General features: G+C 38.0%; 2 protein-coding genes across 2 annotated transcripts; both read right to left on the reverse strand.

The window, feature by feature from the left end:
* Window positions 1–341: 341 nt before the first annotated feature.
* On the reverse strand, window positions 342–6,312 carry prph (peripherin). Its single transcript, XM_024270028.2, has 9 exons — window positions 5,272–6,312; window positions 4,263–4,323; window positions 4,042–4,137; window positions 3,709–3,873; window positions 3,503–3,628; window positions 3,189–3,409; window positions 2,451–2,503; window positions 1,245–1,318; window positions 342–1,127 (listed from the first exon to the last, which is right to left on the reverse strand). The coding sequence occupies exons 1-9, from the start codon at window positions 5,817–5,819 to the stop codon at window positions 1,065–1,067; spliced, it is 1,407 nt and encodes a 468-aa protein (XP_024125796.1). The 5' UTR covers window positions 5,820–6,312; the 3' UTR covers window positions 342–1,064.
* Window positions 6,313–11,338: 5,026 nt separating this feature from the next.
* On the reverse strand, window positions 11,339–17,444 carry pmela (premelanosome protein a; the record flags this gene model as incomplete). Its single annotated transcript, XM_036211887.1, is given in 8 exon segments — window positions 11,339–12,583; window positions 13,956–14,046; window positions 14,122–14,327; window positions 15,597–15,699; window positions 15,786–15,944; window positions 16,034–16,834; window positions 16,910–17,194; window positions 17,283–17,444. Coding segments are annotated over 8 exon segments (1,961 nt in total), but the record flags the coding sequence as incomplete, so codon positions are not given.
* Window positions 17,445–20,222: the final 2,778 nt, after the last annotated feature.

Consider the following 20,222-nt stretch of genomic DNA (forward strand, 5'->3'; position numbering starts at 1 on the left):
ATAAATGGCGCAGGAGTGCTGGGTTTTACGTTAATATTGCAAAGTCGTGGCTTGATGTTTCCTGCAAGTTTAAAAACCGGGCAAAAACAAAAAAGAAAAGCTTGGAAAAACAGTTTAAAAATAAAATAAAATAAAATAAAATAAAGTAACAAAGTTTTATGTTTCCTGTTAATATAATTAAAGATCCCACTTAATAAAATAATAAAATATTTAATAAATTCTTTACATCTATATTAAAAAAAAATAGAAAAAGGGGAAAATGTGCTATCTTGACTTACAATCGTAGGCCTATACCATAACTTTTTAATTATTCTTCTACTTATTTTCTTTTTATTTATTTATTTTTTTAATAAAACATTGTCACATGCACCGTAGACTTCATGGAGATTTTGACCTGACTGTCTATAATTATTAATTTGGATTTGACAAAAACATTCATACAGACAACAAGTATTTGCTCCAAGTCCTTTTATTTGCATGTACATCTTTACAAACAGTTGTGTCGGATGCACACATCACTGCAAAGCATATTCTGCACATTGAATTAGTCCTTCTTTCAGAATTTTCTGCGTTGTTCTGTAATCTGTCTGTGATGTTAAAGTGATTTGCACAGGAAGAGAATAGCAAAGCTTCTAAAAACAAAAGTAGACACGTCAAGCTAATTTTGTTCTGTATTTGTAGATGTGTTGGCCGAAGGGCAGTGTCAGACAGTTTGGTAGTAACAGGCAGGTATAATAACTAAAATCCTTTATTTCAACTATCCTTTTCGGCTTCTAGCTATAAATGTAAGGATTCCACAGGATTGCACTCTAGATAAAGGCCTCAAGTGGTACATTAGTAAAGTAGTTTTGCACAGCCCTGTGATCGACGCAGATTTACCAAAAAAGTGGCTTACATAGCACCAAAGGGAAACTATTTCCTATTGATTCAAAATTGCACCTATGCTAAGACATACTGCTACACAAACACATAACAGGAATGAGAACTAGATAAAGGGGAATTTTTTCTTCGTGTTTTATTTCTTTTCCATGATGGCACAGGCCTTCACATTATCAAGATTTCTTCTAATCATCCTTGTCAGTCTTTCCCACGTCACTCTGCTTCTCCCTTTTGGATTCTTTCACCACCTGTTGAAGCAAGAAGGAAAAAGTTTAGATTCCAAGAACAAACCGGTCAGGATGTTAGTTTTTTTCCCTTCAAACTGTGATGGTTTGTTCTTTTCAAGTTTGCACAAATCTTTGTACCTCTCCATCTCTGGTCTCCACAGTCTTAATCACCACAGTCCTTTTGCTCTGGGAGTCTGGAGTTTTTTCATAATCTGTAAAATGTCCAATTAGAAGAAGAGTTTTGTGATGATCATAATTAAAGCACAGATGATATTCATGACAGAAATGTCTTCTATGTCTATAGGTGAGTGAGTGACAGGTCTGTCCATTTATTTTCTTATCCCTTTTAGGGTCATGGGGTTGCAAGAGCTTATACCCCGGCGACTGTTGGACTGTGAGAGAAAGCCAGGGTAAACCCATGCATGCACAAGGAGAACATATAAACTTCAAAAAAATATAACCCAGCATGGATTTGAACCTCTCTCTGTAAGGCGAGAGCGCTAACTACTATTCCACCATGCAGCCTTCAGAGGTAGTTTGGGAAAAAATAAATCAGTTTTAAATTGAAATGTTGCCTTAAACAAAAAAGAAAAAGACAGTTTTAAAAAAATTTCTAAGCTACATCATTGTAATTGCTTTTTTCGTCCTTTTTTTCATTCAGACTAATGTAAATTGTTTAATTGCTGACAATCAGAAATTACTTTTCTTTGCAAAAATGCTGCAAATAGTTTACATCTAGAAATTAAACTCACTGTTGGTAGCAGACATGAGTATTTATTTATTTACTTTTAATACTATTTAACTTCAGGGTCTTAATTAAATGGAATTGTACAGATCTTTAAATAAAACTGATTTTGAGTTTTTTGTTGCTATCATTGTTTTTGTTTTCAATTTTATATTTAACCCGGTTATTACTTTTTAAAATTAATTTAAGTTTATGTTTAGTGTTATTTAGACTGTTTTTAATCAAGCTATGTTAAAAAAAGCTAATTTTTCCTTTTTCCTGGATTAATAAAGTTCTACTCTATGCCACTAACAACCAGATTTTTTTTTTCTTGTTTATTGCCTTGGTTGAGTAAAACACACTATCATCACTTTTAAAACACTGGATCTCCAGTGTTAAGGGGTTAAATGATTTAGTGCTTTCAGTTTTGACACAAAGTCAGACTATACTATCATATCTTGAGCATCCCTGAGCTAAAAATGCACAAAGTGTAAAAAGTTTAAAACAGAAACATTAGAAGGTAAAGACAGTGAATAGCTGCAGCTCCAATTTATGCAAGTTGTAGCCTACTCTTACATACTTTATTAACATATTTGTGTAACGAGAAATCTATATCTTACCTCGTTCACCAAGGTGATTGCTCATTCCCATGTTAAAGATGGGAACAGAAATCCTGTCAGAATAAAAAAATAATGACATTTATTTAAAATGCGTGTGGATAATTTGAGGTTTGCTCTGATAGGCATAAAATGCTTAAGAAACAGCATCATCTGGGCTTTAGAATCACACTGTAAAAAAGTGTTTGTAGATTTAATAAAATTGAATTATCAAAGAGTCAACGAGCACAATCAGAAAAAGGAAAATTACATTTTAATTAATGGGGAACTTCCTTAAAATTATGAATGTTCAAAACAAATATTTTTCAGCATAGAAACAAATACGTATTGATTCATTGTACACTGTAAGTCAAAGACATGTATATATATATCCGTACTAATATTTTTGAAAACATGAAATAATCTATATATATTTAAAAAATACAAGAAGATATTGATTATAGGCCTACTATAATTTTTTGTCAAAAACACAACAAGTAATCATTAAATTTAACTATAAACGTAAATGCATTTAATTTTACAGTAACCATTAGGAATATTACTACAGAAGAATCGTAAAAACAATTTTTTTAAACCAAAATATCACTAAAAGCAACAGATTTTTTTACAGTGAACTTCTGTTTTTTTTATTTATATAACATTTAAAATACTTTTTTACAGTGTAGATCATTTTTTAGGTTTTAAATACTGAATAAATGTTTTTTTCTGTTTAAAATGTGGGAACTAATTGTAATTTCCCACCTGCTCTCCTCTCCCTCCAGCAGTTTGCGGTAAGTGGCGATTTCAATGTCCAGGGCCATCTTGACGTTGAGGAGGTCCTGGTACTCCCGAAGGTGGCGAGCCATCTCCTCCTTCAGGTGGCGGATTTCGTCCTCCAGCCTGCCTATATTGTCCTGGTAGTTTCCAACCTCAATGCCGAACTGGTCTTCCATTTCACGCATCTGCCTGATCAGAGCCTCATTCTGAGAAAAAAGAAAAATATATTATTCCAGTTTGCAGATTTAAGCACATACTGTTAAGAAGACCTTTTAGTGATAAATAAAAAAGGGTCTCACTGTGTTCTTCAGTGCATCGATTTCACAGTTCAGAGACTGGATCTGCCTCCTGGACTCGTTGGCGTCCTGCTTGGCCTGCCTCAGTGCATCAGTGTTGCGCTTTGCAGACTCAGTCAAGTCAACAAACTGCATAAACAAGAGATAAAAATAAAGAAAGGAGCTTAAAAAAATCTCTTATCCTAACAGTTTGTTTTTTACTAACTTACCTTAGACTTGTACCAATCCTCGGACTCTTGCATGTTCTTCAAAGCGATGGTCTCATACTGGGCCCTGATGTCCCTGAGGGCACCAGTCAGGTCGGGTCTGGAGCTGCTGTCCACCTCCATTTTCAGCTGCTGAGTCTGGACACTAACTTGTACATCCTGGATTTCCTAATAACGTCAGACAAGAGATGATGAATCTATCTCTCTATTTTTAAAAATGTGAATTAAAGTTTCATCTAGGAAGGAGAAGGATTACACAATTTGGAGTCTGAATAAAATATTAAATATTAAATATTTTGACAAATGACTTTCTCATTTCAAAGTGCTGTCACATACTTCATCGTGGAGCTTCTTTAGGAACTCAATCTCATCCATGAGAGATTCAATCTTCCTCTCCAGCTCCAAACGTGACAGAGTAGCATCGTCCACATCCTGTTCAAACATGAAAATAAAATGTAAAAAATTATCCTGAATATTCTAAGATAAATTCTGTCAGAATTGGGCTTCATCAATAAAATCTGATCTGTTATTAGAGAACGTAGAAAGAGAGGATTTACCTTGCGGAAGGCGACCAGGTTGTTCTCAGCATCCATTCTCTTCTGGGTTTCTTCCTCTAACCTGAAAGAAGACAAAATACAAATAAGTTATAGCACTCTGATTCTGTGTGGCCACTAATAAGTCAAAAAGGAAGAGTTTTCTTTTTACTCCCTTTTGGAAAATGCTGCAGCAGGGCATCATCTGGCAGAAAGCTTTCAGAATCAATCTGTTAATTCATTGCCCCTTTAAAGGGTTTTGGGAGAGGACTCCTGTGGGATCAGCAGTGTCTCCTTTCAGATGTTATTTTTATAGTTGATTTAATGAATTTGCAAACTCACGATTCCTTTTAGAGGTAATCAAATATTGAAAGATGTGAGTTTGCTTTTTTTTTACGACACAAGTTGAAATGTGCTCAGTCAGACTGAGGTCCCACCCGATCCAGACATAAAATAGATTAGTGGGCCCTGCTGCCTCATCTTTAATTCATACCGCGTTACAGAGGACCCTTTTGTCCTAATGGGCTTTCTGGCACCATCCCATCAGAGCAGAGGGACATTAAAAACACACCTAATGGAGTCACTGACCCACATTGATTTTTCCAGATGCTATTTTCTCTACGCATCATACCCACACCCCCCTTTCCTTTGGCCCTGTGTCCTTTACTTTACCTCAACTGTCCTCAGCCGGCCCCACCCAACGGCCGGTGCCTCTATCCTGGTTTTACTGCGAGCATCCCTCCATGTTTTTTCTGTTTGTTTATTGTTCTGCATGAACTATCACTGTGTTAACGTTTTCTGCCAGTCACTTAAAGAGCGCATCTCTACATCTCTCGTGAGGGGATCGTTTAAGCTGTGCAGCATCCTTCTGCAGCTCCTGTGCCACGCCCTGACTCCCCATCAGAGGCAGATCTTCAGTCTACTATGCAGAGATACTTCTGGCAGTCAGATACGACGACATGACGAAAAACATGCAACTGACATGAAGAACTTTCATGCAACAGAAGAGCATTTTTGTCACTGTCATACCAACCTCTGCTTGAGAAGCGCCAGATCTTCTGCCAGGTTGTCCCTCTCCAACTGGTACTGGTCCCTCTCTTTGCCGATCGCTTCCATCTGGCGCTTCAGCTCCCTCAGCTCCTCCTGGAAGAGCTCGGTGGCCCGGTTGGGCTGGCCGTGCTGCTGCTGGCCCTTGAACTGGTTCAGCTCCAGCTGCAGAGCTCCGTTCTGCTGCTCCAGGTACCGGACCTTCTCAATGAAGCTGGCAAAGCGGTCGTTCAGCTCCTGCAGCTCGGCTTTCTCGTTGCTGCGGGTGGCCAGGAACTCCTGGTTGACGGCCTCGGCCAGGGTGAAGTCCACCTTGTCATATGAGAGGCGAGGGGGCTGGGGGCTGGGGCGCGGGCGCTGTTGGTGGTAAGTGGTGGAGCGGGACGCCACCGCAGGGGACACCGAGCGCATGTAGTGTCCCCCGGACATGGGCATTCGGGAGGACACGGGGGTGTAGGAGGACATTGACACGGGGTGGGGGCTTCCAAAGGTGCGCCTGTAGGAGGTGGAGGAGTGTAGAGAGGAATGGCTCATGGTTGTTCTGGCTTTGTCCCTGCAGGAGGATGAAGAGCTGGAGGCTTGGAGATGCTCGTGAAGCAACAGGACAGCCGACAGAGGAGCTCGGAGGCTTTTTATAGGGTTCAGGCTCCATCAGCATCACCTCCTCCCTCCTCCTCACATTTCCTCACCCCACCCTCATGAAGACTTCCTTTCTCAATCATTCATCAAGCTCTGGCCACTCCCTGAGAGAAGGACCCTGCTGATCTGTGGACATTCACCGTCTCGTCTCATCTTTTAACCTGCGCACTTGGCAGGAAGTCACCTCTGCTAACTCAAAATACTTTTTTGGTTTTTGCAGTTTTTCTCACTTCAATAAAAACTTACCTTCATTTCATGTACACAAACTCTTGTAAGAAAGCTCACTTTTGAATAAAAGCTTCATTTAAAAAAAAAAAACCCAGATCCCATGGATCCATTGATTTAATCCTTTCCTGGTCCATTTGTCTCCCCGGCCTCTCTGTCCATCTCCCCTTTCACAGTAATGGAATACTTTATTGATATTCAGGGCGTCTGGAGCAGAGCCATGACTCTGCAGTTATTTTATCCCTTTGGAAATGCACCACGTCCAGTAATCCCGGTCAGACTGTCTCATTAATCCATTTGAACATGTGGGTTTGGAACAGACTTTTGGGGCAGGTGACACAAGTTTGTCACGCTTGAGATCCAAATTGATGATTTTAGTTATCTTCAGACTCAACGGTCATAGATAATGTGCAATTTTTGCTCAGGATTTAGGTTTTAGTGCAGCTCAGACTCATGATGTAACTTTATAACTTAAACGTTTCTCTTGGTTTTTGGTATTTTTGACAATCATTTGGATGTTTTGACACAAGATTACATTATACTTCCCTCAAAATAAAAGTAAAAGCTGAAACTTTAAATTTTGCATCAATTATTTTTCACATTAGAGTTGTCTTTTAGCGGTTCACCAGTGTTTTTTTATGCAGCTAATATAGATGTCTTATTTATTTTAAAGTAGATGATTAAAAGAAGCTTAAAAGTAGATTAAAGAAAAAAGTGAACTGTGAAGGGGTCAACGAGGACAAGAAGCAAATAAGGAAATTCGTCTTTGGGAACTACAAAATAAAAGCATTTTGTTTCTAACACATGCAGTCTGAGAAGGCAGACAGGATACAATTACTGCATGAAGATGATGTAATACAGAGCATGCTCTGTTCTGACTGGGTGTGGCAGTTTGCAAAGCGGCCCACGATAGTTTTATCTTTTCTCATCAATTTTATCGCTTCTGTATCTCGTATACTTGTCACTTTGAAGTCAGAGACTTGATTGAAGCTCATCCAATTTTCCAATAAATTCAACAGTATTTCCTCTTTTTGATGCAGCTTCCACAGCTCAGTTCCTGGTTCTGTCCTGCAGCATGCACACAGAGAGCTGAAACTCCTGCTAAATCGGCATGATTGTCATAGCCAAGGTCTGGATCTCTGGGTAAGAAATGGTCTGTTGGACACAGAACTGTAATCTAATAAACTTGCTTCATGGTCAATAACTCTCTTTCCACCCCCCACCCCCCTTCCTGACTCATCCTGCATGACCGTTTCTACACAAACAGGCTCACTTTCTATTCTTTGCCTGCAGTCTTTTCGCTGGGTTTAGCATTTAAAAATCAACGTTTTATGGTTTCTATTTATGCATAAGAATGCCATGAAGACAAAAAATGTTAATCTAAGTGTGAGTCAATAGCACCACCCTTCAGCCAGAAGAACTTTCTGACTCTTAGACATTTCCCAGAAGTATCATGCATCAAATTTCCTATACAAAAATCAATTTAAACATCCCAGTAATGTGGAAAAGCAGAGAAGAAAACGTGTGCATTCTCTTTTCGACATGCTACTCCTCTGACATGATTATGGACTGGGTGTGGTCACTGAGAGAACATTGGACCACCACATGGTTTTTAAAAACAATTATGTTTTAAATTGTCCTTTGTTATGGACATCATTCTAACTTAAGGCAAACGTAAAGAAAGTAGATTTATTTTTAACTTGAATCCTGGAAAAAAATGCTGTTTAGAAAAAAAATAATCACTTGGAAAGAAAATAGAACCCATTTAAAACACTAGAGTAGAACAAATTCAGAAAAGTAATTTTATGTTTGACTGATGACTGATTTTAATGCATTTTTAATGATTATAAAAAATCAGCTATTAAATGTTATTTTAAAATTTGGCTAAAATTTCTATTTTTTGTTTATGTAAAGCAGGTTTTGATAAATACCAAATTATGCTTTTTATTTAAATTAAAGTAAGATGATATATCCAGACACTGGTGCATGTTTTTGAGCTTTTGCACTGTAGATGGACTAACTTTCAATTGTTTGACAAAGTGGTTGAACAAGGAGATAGTTGGAAATGTTCATGATACGATAAGTATTTATCAACACCACCAGTTGTATATTTTTCATCAAAACAAAATCTGTGCTGTTGTAGGCTTAAATATTGAGTAAAATCCCTCCCTGTAATAGAAATATTTCATTTTTAAGCTATTTAAATTGTTTTCTGAAATTGTCTCAGATGGAAGTTTGTTTGTTTGTTATTTTATTAAGGATCCCCCTTGGTTAATGGATACGCCAGCAGCTATTCTTCCTGGGGTCCCACTTTCTTAAAGCCAAAAATGCAATACATGGACAGCTTGAGCGTGGATTTAAAATAAAAGTTTCTTGGTTGGATGAGTCTAAAACATCTTTATGACCTTACATTTTTTTAATAAAAAAGACATGAAAACCACCCTATGAACTAAAACTATATCTAGTGGCAAATAAGTTTTTTAATAAATTATTATTTTTTTAACTGCCTTTCGTGTATTTTATTGCAGTTTGTGATTTTATTCAGTCATTTTTAATTCTTGCTCTTAATTTGATTTAAAATGTGTATTTTGCTTGATTTAACCTGATGGTGTTGTGAACCACCATATAAATACACATTATTCATTAATTCACTTTTACTTTTGCTTTCACCAAATAAATAAACATGCAATAAAATGATATGATGGAGCAGATTCATATTTATAAAACTTGCTTCTTTTTGTGCTAGTAAGCAACTTGCTTTTTCCTGTTTGGATACACGTGTTCATTTCATCACGTACAATGGAGATGATCTTGCATCTTTCTGCAGGGTTTTGTAGAGCATACATGATGGTGAATTAAGTTCTGCTGTACTGAGAGGCAAACATGAGGTAGTTTTAAATGAATAGAAGCCGTATGACTGCGGTGGTTTAATCACCTCCATGACTCATGTCCTGTATTACTCTGCACAGTCCTATTAATAAAGTAATTCATAAAATACATTTATCTTAGTGCTGGACGGCAGCTCTAACAGTGGAGAGTTTTTTGCAGCAGTGAGCTATTTACAGATCCCAGACTATTCAATCTGACACAGAGATCGGGTGTAAAAAAAGATGTCCTCCCTGTAGAGCTGTTAAGCCTGGCTGTAGAGTCAAGAGGGAACAAAGATGGCTGAACACCATTGGTTACATGTGGCCATGAGACATGTTAATGGTGGATCATGATTGATGGCTCGTGTTTAGCAATTACTGTAATGGAGCTCTGCGCTGTTGGATGGATGTCCACGAAGACTAAAAGTACATGCAGGCGAAGAACATGCTGATATGAGCTGCATGCTGATGAGGCAACACATTAGATTAAAGAAAAAAAAGAAAAAACAAACTATTTCCGTTATATTTTATAGTTTGTAGCAAAAATGGCTTCAAAAATTATTTTGGTCAATAGATCTCAAATTATAAAACCTTTAATAATAGGAGAAAAAAAACTTTATTTTTAAGAAGGCACAGCAACAGAAAAATATAAAAATAAATGTTTGTTTCTTTTATGCTATTGACAAGAAATATTACTGAAGCAACATCAGAGTACTGTAAAATTATTGATTTAATATATGAGAATAATAAGTTTGTTTAATAAGTTTTATAAATTACGGTTTATTTGTATAGAGCTTGACTATAGCTAAATATTTTCTCACTATATGTACTGATGCTAAAAGTTATCTTGTTGCTCGTGTTAATTTTTATTTTTTGTGTGAATTTAGCTTTGATGTTGAGTGTTTCAGTATTATTTTAACCAACATTTATGAAAACGTTTTTTCACCTTTACTAGTGTCAAAACGAGGAAGTAAAACTTGTTAATCATAAATTTTGTTTTGGAAAAAAAAAAAATTATGTGTACTTTTAACTTTTTTTAAGATATTTAACCCTTTTTGAATTATTACATGAATACTTCAGAGAATATTGTTTCTTTTTTTGCAAATTTTATTAAACTGACATGATTTTTTTTAAGAAATCATTTATGGTTGTCTTTTGTTAATATATAATGTTGATCTTGAACTTTTTGAAAGTTTATTGTCTTTTCAAGCAAGAATTTGTAAGCCTTTTACTTCCTTGGATCTCCCTGAAATGACTTTATTTTGATTTGGATCCTTTCCTGCAGAAGATATTGTGAATTTATATCAGAAAATCTTAACCTGCAGTAAGGCAAGCTGGCCACAAGAGGGCGATAGAGCTGAAATAATGAGTTGGTGGTCATTGCACAGCCTGCTGAACAGCTAGTCAGTCAGGTTGCCTTGGTTTGTGCATTCACACTGTGCCATAGAGAAAAAGTTGTAAAGAAAAAAAGCTTTGGCGATTTCAGCTCACTGCTTTATCAATATTGTAAACTAAATGTTTATAAGCAGTGGTGGACTTACCAGTTTGGGGCCCCCAGGAGAACAATAACATGGGGCCTTCTGCAGCTGTTAATTAATCTTTTTAAATCCTTTCCTAAAAGGTAAAATGTTTGTCATATATCTTCTTTAGTGGGCCACTTTTAGACAGCATCAAATGTTTTGATAAACATCTAAAAGCTGAAATCAAATTTAAATATCAAAGACAAGAATTTCATACACATTATTTTTACTTGGAAAAAACATTGAATTTTTTAATAGACTAATTTGTTTTCGACACAATTTTTCGGTAGGAACAAATGAGGCTTTTATGTTTTTATTTGTGTTTTAATTAACATTTTTATTTTTTCTCAAGTTTCACTGAAGAAGGCAAAAAACAAAATACTTAAAAACAGTAGCCTGTGGAGTGGAGTCAATACAAAATAAAGAAATATTCTCAAAATTTCTGGTTCTTGTTTTGCTTTTTCTCTTCTTTTCTGCCCATTTTCTTCATTCTTGACTTTCTTTAACTTCTTATTGAGTTGATTCTGTTCTTCTTTTTCCTATTTTGTCTTTATTCCTGCACATGGTTTTTTGTTGTTTTGTGTGAAACAGTTTATTCTTTAACTGTATTAACAGTGTAATGACCAGTGTAATGAAGATCATTTTCACTGCCAACACATACCCCTTACATGTCCAGTTAAAAAAAAACAATCTTTTCCAAGTTTCTGTAACTTGCTGTTGACGGAATATTCCATTGCTGCAGAGGGATGGGGGAGGATGAAACGTGTTTATGTGAGATATCTTATGCCATTTCACTGATTTGTTTTTTTATCACTAAATTAAATTCAAATGAGTTATGAAATTCGTTTTTTATTTATTTTTATGTTTAAGAAGGTTAGAAATTTTCTAAGTGTCAGGGGCCCCAGGCAACTGCCTATCTTTGCCTGATGGTAAGTCCTTCCCTGGTTATAGGCTGGATAAACTACCTCTTCTGCGTTATTGATAAAGGAACTGCTTTTTTTGTTTTATTTCTTTTTATAAACCAATATTTTTAAGTTTGAAGATTACTAGTGATAAAATATTGGCACTGAGATCCCTGGTATATTTTGTTTAACAACAAATGCAGCTTTGTAGCAAATCCAGTTTCTTGTTCGTGACAAAAGTTTTTGCTATTCAATTGTGTAAACAATTACAAAACTTATGAGCAACACTTCAGTTAAGAAACATAACCTACATCCACTTTTACCTTTAAAAAGACAACATATAAATATTATGAAAAAGAAAAAATGTACACCCTTTTGGAATTTATGCCAACTCTATAGTGTCCTTGAAGGTCAAAAACAGAATTGTTGAGCATCTTGATGAATCTAAGGAGTCTTTAAGTTTTTCTTTTTAGCACAACAGAAATCTTTCTGAATTTCTCTTACTTATGTCTTTGTATGCAACTCTTCTGCCTGCTGCTGCACTGCCTCACTGTGTCCCACTTGGCCCATAACAGTTGAAAATGTCCTTCATGCAAGTGATTTATTTGACCAAAAACAAGAGAAAAATAATCAAAAAGACTACTGAGAAACAAATGGTGAGAAAAGTCGATTTTATTAGTTTTACAGTGTAGCAAAAGGGATACTGCTCTGCAACAAATTTAATCAAAATGTGAAAAAATGATGTGAAAAAAGTCTATCCTAAGAGTTTAGTAGAAGCGAAATAAGAAGATATGTTATTGCCCTAGAATCAGTATAGCACAAAATAAATAATATTTTTCTCTCTAATTCAGTAATAACTTCTGGTTTTGACATAAAAGGGATCACTCATCTTATATGGTTCGGGGTTATGGCTCAGAGAGTGGTCTCACTACAGACAAAGTGAAGAAAGCAGATGTGTTAGTGGATGCTGTCGATGAAATGTTGGGGATTTTCACACAATCCTTCCCTGAAGCAGTGGGCGGCTTTCTCCCGGTGACTGCCGACTCAGCAGGTTCCACAGCAGCAAAGGCACTGATGTTACTCCAAAACTACCACTGCTGCCGGCTTCGTGGCCTTCACTCAGCGGCTGGTACTGCTTAAAGCGCCTGTTCAAAAAAAAAAAGAGATGGTTCAAAATTAACCAAGTCAAATGACGCAAAATTATTTCTATGTGCAATATTGTAATCTTTAACAAAAAGTAAGATCTTTAACACTCCAAAAAAATGACCTTATCTATGAAAGATAATCTATGACCAGAGTGTGGAACGAACATGCAAAACTTTTGCTCATCTCTCAGTCTTTGAGGTGGCGGTTGGTTGGTCTCTTTACAGCCAAGCTTTTAGGCTATGGTCACATATCCCAAAATGCCACAGCGTGGTGACCTAAATGCAAGTTTTTTAGCAAATTTGGCAGTTGGCTGCAAAGTTTTTAAGAAGAGGATAATTTTATGGAAACTGGACCATTTTTTGACATCAATCAGTGGCTGCTCAGAGACATTTGGAGGTCGTCCAGTGACAGGCGGGTGGCAACGGTGCAATAATTGACTGATAGGAGGGTCTCCAAGGTCCCTAAAATTGTCTGATTTCAGACGTCCACCCCCCTGCCACCCCCCTGCCCCTGTGCTGCCATCCCACCGCCACCATCCGATTGTTAGAAATCACTCGGTAGCAGCACATGCACTCGAGGAGGGCTGTTGACATGGGCCGGGAACCAGGTGATGACCAGAAGTCAATCAGGCAAATCGGGAGACGGCATGGAGGCTGCACTAAACTCATCATGGCGTTGCTAGCTCCACAGTGACTCCGAGACCTGAGTATTGACGAATTGCAGTTGATGCTGATAAGAATAAAAAGAAGACAGAACATTGTGCTTTCTTGGGACGAATGTTGTCTAACAATCTGTAGATTGATAAGATTATGGTCAAAATCTGAGTTTGAAATGTTCGTTTTACCCTCAAGTTACCAGGCAGCCGGTGGCATTTCCTATGGATGACCATCGTCCAGATACATATACACATCGTCCAATCAGAGCTGCTGCCGGCCAGTGATCCGGCCGCCACCACCCTGTGGCCACCCAGCTGTTGCTTGATCTGTAATGGCGTCATCTCCAACGCCTGACAGCCACTGTCTACATTCATAACCACGCCAACGATTTAAAAAAAAATCCGGCGGCAGCTTTGGGGATGTAGGGAATATATTACATATTAATATATATTCATCACACCACTTCTACTCCAAACTTACCTTAATTTAGTTTATGCATTAAAGCAAAAACATGACCATTCATAGATGGAGCTAAATTTCCTCCATCAAGGGAATAAACTGTGCAGTTCTAGGTAAGTAGTCAATTTTTCTAAACATGAACACAATCAGTAACTTTAGATCAAGAGAATTGATGCAACGTATACAAATCTACATTTTTTTGTTTTTGTGGAAGACATTTTTCCATATTTTAAGGTCACATATGAGTTCCTCTCACCTGTACATTAAGCCAACGCAACAAACCACACAGGCGAGGACCATGACCCCCAAAACCGTGGCTGCAGTTCCAGCTGGAGAACCACCGGAGGCTGAAATGGGTTTACATTTAACAGTTCAGACAAAAATAAATGGAAGTAACACTTTAATAAGTTTTATTCACTCACCAACTGCAACATTAACTCTGGCACTTGTCATGGCAAGACTGACGTCATTGGTGAGTGAGACATTGAGGCAGAACACTCCGGTGTCGTTGAAGAACTGACGAAGGATGAGCTGGCAGTCAGGGGAGGGCGAGGCGGCATTGCAGATGGTTTGTACGGGTGTGATACAGTCAGCATCCGAAACTACAGTGCAGACTTCACTTGGCAGACTGAAAGAAAGGATGGATGAAAGAAAAGATGTTTTCACCTAAAAATAATTATAGGTTGTGTTGGAATTTGCTCATTACTCACTATTTGTTACACTTTATTGAGCATTCACCATTTTCACTGAGTCTACAATTCCAAAATTCTTTGAAAGTCTTGGTGAAAAATTAGTGTGCATTGATGCTAAATAGACTGGCGAATATAGACTAAAATGTATTGCTTATGAATGATTTGTCAATTTAAAAAAATGTGTTTAAATTTAGTTTTTATAAATCATCCAAATGTCATCATCAAAATGCAGTAGATTCATAAATACCCTTCATAAAATGTTCAAATGTATTATGCTTTTACTTTAGTAAATAGGTGACATAATATTTAGTGTAAAAAAATAGAGAAATGAAAACATAGTAAGCACAGTAAGACCCACCCTGGAGAAAATCTTTTTTTTTTTATGTTTTTAACATGTTCTTGTGGAACTTTTCTGATGAAAAACATTAAGCTTAAAATTGCATTTCTGAATATATCTTTATTCAAATTGTTGTGAATCAGGAGCAGACAAAAACAATCTGTTTTAAAAAGAGCCCATTTGTGATGTAGAGATTACAATCAGCGGGCCACAACCTCCCTGCTCCGCTCCATTTCTGATCTATCCACTTGTAGACAACTAGATCTATGCACATCTTTGTTTTACTTGCTGGATAGCTAAAATATTGCTCCCCATTTTTGTTACATCTGGGGATGTGAGGGACTGTTAGCTAGCTGGAGGACTTTTAGAGAGCTTTCAGTAAATGGGAGGGAAAAGGGGGCGGGGTTGATCTGCACTAATGGTCCTGTCCACTATGTCTGAGAAAACAACAGATTTTTTAAATTATTTTGGCTAAAAACGACATAATCACAATTAAAAGACCACTGGGAGCGCTTTTAAAATAGAACATCAGATGATCGGAGAGGGACTTTAAAATCCAGGGCACTGGATTGTCCTGCACTATAGTGTTTTAATTCAGTTCAATTTATATAGACCTGTATCACAAAAACAATTGCCTTATTGGGCTTCACGCTAGTTTTAAGAGTTAGTAGTGATGGACTTTGGATATAGCAATAATTTTATGCTGAGACTTTGGCTGACTTTTCCGACAAATAATAAAAAATGTGCCCTAATGTTGTTTTATTTAAAATTTTATCTTGTTTTTATATACTTTCTCAGTAAAGTGTAATTGCTATCTAAAAGTAAGTTAAATAAAAATGTTTTTTTATGTCTTTTAAATGGTGCTGACCTTCCCTGACAGCTAATGGTGACATCCACAGCATTCTGATCCAAAGCGGTGGCCATGGACACAACACTGGACACCTGAACGATCTCCACACTTTCAATCCCCTCTGTGGGTTGAAAAACAGGATCGAAATAGGTTTAATCGTTGCTTTTTTTAGTTAGGCAAGCAAAGACCATTTTAGGCAGAACTTACGGGCAACATCAACAGATGTAGCCAGAGATCCATAACGGTAGACTGTGCAGTCAGCTGCCAGCTCAGGGGCTTGTCTTTTGACCAAAACGAGGGCAACTTGTGCCGGATCTGCTTCCACTTCCGCCTGAACTTCACCCTCGGCTGGAACAACCTCAGCTTCTGCATCCCACCAAGGACAACAACAAGCGTTAAAACACGTGGAACTTCTCTTTAAGGAACCATCATTTGAATTTAAGCAAAATATACACCTGCAGCTGCTGCAGTGGCTGCAACCGCGTTAACAGTTTCCACCACTTCAGCTTCGGCATCAGCTGCTTCTGCCTCTTCAACCACCGTGGCCTCTGTGGCAGCGAGAGCCACAACATTGTCAACGGGGGCTTCAGTTTCAGCCTGGACAGCCTCTGTGGCATCAGCAGCAGCCGCTGTTTCGTCAACAGCAGCAGCCGTTGCTTCAGCAGCCGCAGCCGTTTCTTCAGCAGCCGCAGCCGTTGCTTCAGCAGCCGTTTCTTCAGCAGCCGCAGCCGTTACATCAGCTTCTTGTACTGCAGCTGTGTCTGCAACCGCAGCAACTGTGGCAGCTTCCACTTCAGTTTCTCCTTCTGCGGCAGGTGCTGCTGAAGCAGCTGCCACCACAGTATTATCTTCAACGGCTGTTTCCTCATTTACCGCTTCTTCTGCGGCTGGTGCGACAGGAGCAACAGTGGCTACCACCGTAGCTGCTGCATCTCCTTCCTCGGCAGCGACATCCACAGCTGCAGCATCTGCCTCATCTGCATTAACTTCCACACCATCTGTCTCCGCTTCGGCAGCTGCAGCTTCTGCTTCAGCAGCCGCTGCAGTGGCAGTATCGGTTTCAGCAGCTGCTTGTTCATCGTCTGCGTTTGCAGCTGCGTCAGCGGGCTGCGCAGAGGCAGCGAGTGGAGTGGCATCGGAGGAAGGAACGTCCAGTGCGATGGCGTCCCCTCCCTCAGCCGGTGCAGCTGGAACAGCAGCAGCGGTGGAGGCCATGACCACCACAGCAGGGGCAGCAGACGCATCAACAGGAGCAACTGCAAGAATAGTAGGAAGCAAATGAGCAAAATCGCTGTTGCGAAGAGGCTTAAGAGGCGGTTGTGGAGTCTCACCAGCAGTTGGGTTTCCACAGGTGTTGGGGATGGTTGCCATCAGGATGACCTGAGGTTTGAAGGTTCCTACTGAGAGGTATGTGTGTGTGACTGTGCGCTCTCTGGAGATCAGAGTTCCACTGTTGTCGCCAAAGTCCCAGGTGAAACTGATGTCTGCGTTGCTCAGGTACTGGCTGGGGTCGTGGAGTGTGGCTGTGAACGCAATGGCTTGGTTCTGGATGAAGTTCTGGTCGTTTTGATTCACGTCATTGACTTGAGCGAGCGACAAGCTGAAAGGGACCTGGTCTGATAAAAGTGCAACAAAGAGGAGACATCGAGGAGTTAAAATAAAATAAGTTTTAGAAGGATTTTCCATCAGTAAAAGCTCAGCCACCTGTGATGCTGAAGACTGTAGATGCATAGCCAAGAGGGATGAACCTGTCTCTTCCTCTGCAATGGTAGATGACAACTTCCATGTTGTAGGAGCCCAGCGCAACATTGTCTGTTCCAATGGTGAGTGAGGAGGAAGGTCCATCTGCCACCTGCCAGTAACGCCCTGGAAAAAGGCCGTTGCATTAAGATTAGGGGTGTATATTGGCAGGAGTCTGGTGTTACAATATGTACACAATATGTATCACAATACCTAAGTCTATACTAAAGCAATTTTTTATTATACCTGATTATTAATTCAGTGTAATGAGACAGTAAAATTAATTTTATCAAAAGATCATAATGTTAAGCAACTGTATTGCAATCCGCAGTTTTATATGTCTCATACAGACAAAAAACGTGAGGCTGACTGAGCATTTACCACAAGCTGGTCACGGTATAATAAAGCTCAAAGAGGCTCAGTTGGCTATGCTGCTAACAAACAGTCAGGGTTTGAGAGGACAACAAAAGTAGGAAATAAATAATTAATTAAATATCACCATGTCTGTATTTTAAATCAATACAAGTGTCACCAAATGAAGTATCACGATATATCGCTGAATCGATGACAAAATGCAAAACCAGAATTAATGGATTACTTTTTGTAAGAGCGCACACAACAAAACAAAGAAGAGCATTACAGTGAGTCATGATGTGTAGGGGTGTGACGATTCCTTTCAACAACTATTCTATTCATATCATAATTTGTGGTACAGTTCATAGCCGACATGCCTTTTGAACGATCCGATTCACTGACCTACAATTGATCCTGGACATCTTTATCCAAAAATTCATGCGCTGTGATGGCACTTTGAAACTACCGTATTTTCCGGACTATAAGTCGCGTTTTTTTTCATAGATTGAATGTCCCTGCGACTTATACTCCAGTGCGACTTATATACGAATTTTTAATGATGAGATATGGACCGTAAGTCTAGAGTGCCCTCTTATGGTGATCTATGCAATTACTTTATTTACTTTAGTTATTCAGACGTGACACAGAGGACAAAGAATTTAATGGATTTAGTGATATGGAGTGAGATTGCGTGCAATTAATTACAATAAAGATACAAAGTTGATGAGTTCTTGAGGCTATAGTTAAATAAAACTGTTATGTTATATAAATGCTACACCTTTTCATTTTTTTCCATGATGCTAATATGTGAATATGTGTTAACACATATTCAGCCTGTTTTCTATTCACTCATGAATGTTATAACTTACCTTCCAGGATGATGTAATATCGTTTTTTTCAACCAGTTTGTAAAATAAATTACTTGAAAAAAATGCGACTTATACTCCAGTGCGACTTATGTATGGTTTTTTCTTCTTCATTATGCATTTTTTGGCCCCTGCGACTTATACTCCGGTGCGACTTATAGTCCGAAAAATACGGTATCCAATACAGTAGCAATGGTTACAGCTATAGGGTGGGTAGTTTCTATTTTAAATTATTTTTCTGTTTTGTGAATACAAGATGCTAAAGGGATCTATAACTCTTGATCTGAGATTGGCATTGAAGTGTCTCACAGTGATGAAGCCCTCTCTTCATGATATGAAGTAGTCATCTATCAGTCTGGGTCGGTGTGTAAGTCCCTGCTTCTCTAGGAATGACATCTCTAAAAAAAGTAAAACAGGCTGACTGAAAGATGAGTGTAAAATGTTTTTCCATTTTGATGCTGAAAGCGTGTGCCATATATGATATACTTTAGTTCCTCTCTAACAGACCTGGCTCCAGTGCTTGTTGAGAGCTTGGTTGGACACTGTTTTCATTTATGTACCAGGTTGGGTTACCTGGCCAAAAGGAAAGAATGCAAGACCCCACATTCCACTCCCTAATTTTAATTTTTTTTTTTTTTAATGTGTGCCGCCTTGGCATCTAGTCAATGGTGCTGACATTGGACTATCGCTATCTGAAACTAGCCGCCGCGCCACCTACATTAGGCAGAAGCTTGTTGTAAATCTTGTTTCCAGACTTCTCTTTCACACTTTTGTTATGATCTATGAGAAAGACTTGGTGTTGTATAATTCTAATCAGGCACAAACAGCAATTGTTCATTTCTCCTCCATAATCAAATGGTTGGCACTACCATGAATTAAAAAGGACTTCATCCATAAATCACTACAAAATCTCTCAACAACTACCAAAAACTCAAGAACTAAAAAGTAACATTTAATGTTTTGCTAGTGGGTCTTTTTCTGGATATTCTTAATTTTTAGTCATTACATTCCAACCCAAACCCTGACCAACCTGAAACAGTTTGGGATGAAACCTGAACTTGGACATGTAAAAAAAACAAAAAAATGAAAGGGTGAGGAGCAGCCGCATTCTGGCTAGTTAAACACATGAAGATACAATATGTGACTCTTTTCTGCTCATTGCTAAGTATAAATTAACTTTTTAAGAAGCAAAATACAAAAGTAATTCCTCGATTATTTTTATTAGTGGTGACATAAACTCACTTTTAAATTTAGGAGGCAGAGAACATTTCTGGCATTTAAACAAAAAACATATAAGATTACTGCATATATATATATATATATATATATATATATATATATTAAATTTAGAACAGACTTTGCATCCACATGTGTGGTCATCACAATTTGGGTTATTTTACCACAATGGTTAATTCCGCTTTACTAGGACCCTGTGACTTTGTGTAGAGCAAGGGTTGGTAACCTTTAGCACTTAAAGATTGGGGACAATTTATCACTAATTACAACCCAATAGGAGTCTATTTTCCCTGATGAATGTAAATACACATAAAAAAAAAACCTAAATAAGCCATAAACATAAAGAGAAAATAGCCTTTCTTTTCTAAATATGAAATAGGTTCTAACTTTTGACAGAAGTTCACGACTTCCTTAAGACATCCTGTATCATATCGGACTATCTGAATGC

This window comes from Oryzias melastigma, linkage group LG5 (assembly GCF_002922805.2).
Source record: "Oryzias melastigma strain HK-1 linkage group LG5, ASM292280v2, whole genome shotgun sequence".
Taxonomy (NCBI): domain Eukaryota; kingdom Metazoa; phylum Chordata; class Actinopteri; order Beloniformes; family Adrianichthyidae; genus Oryzias; species Oryzias melastigma.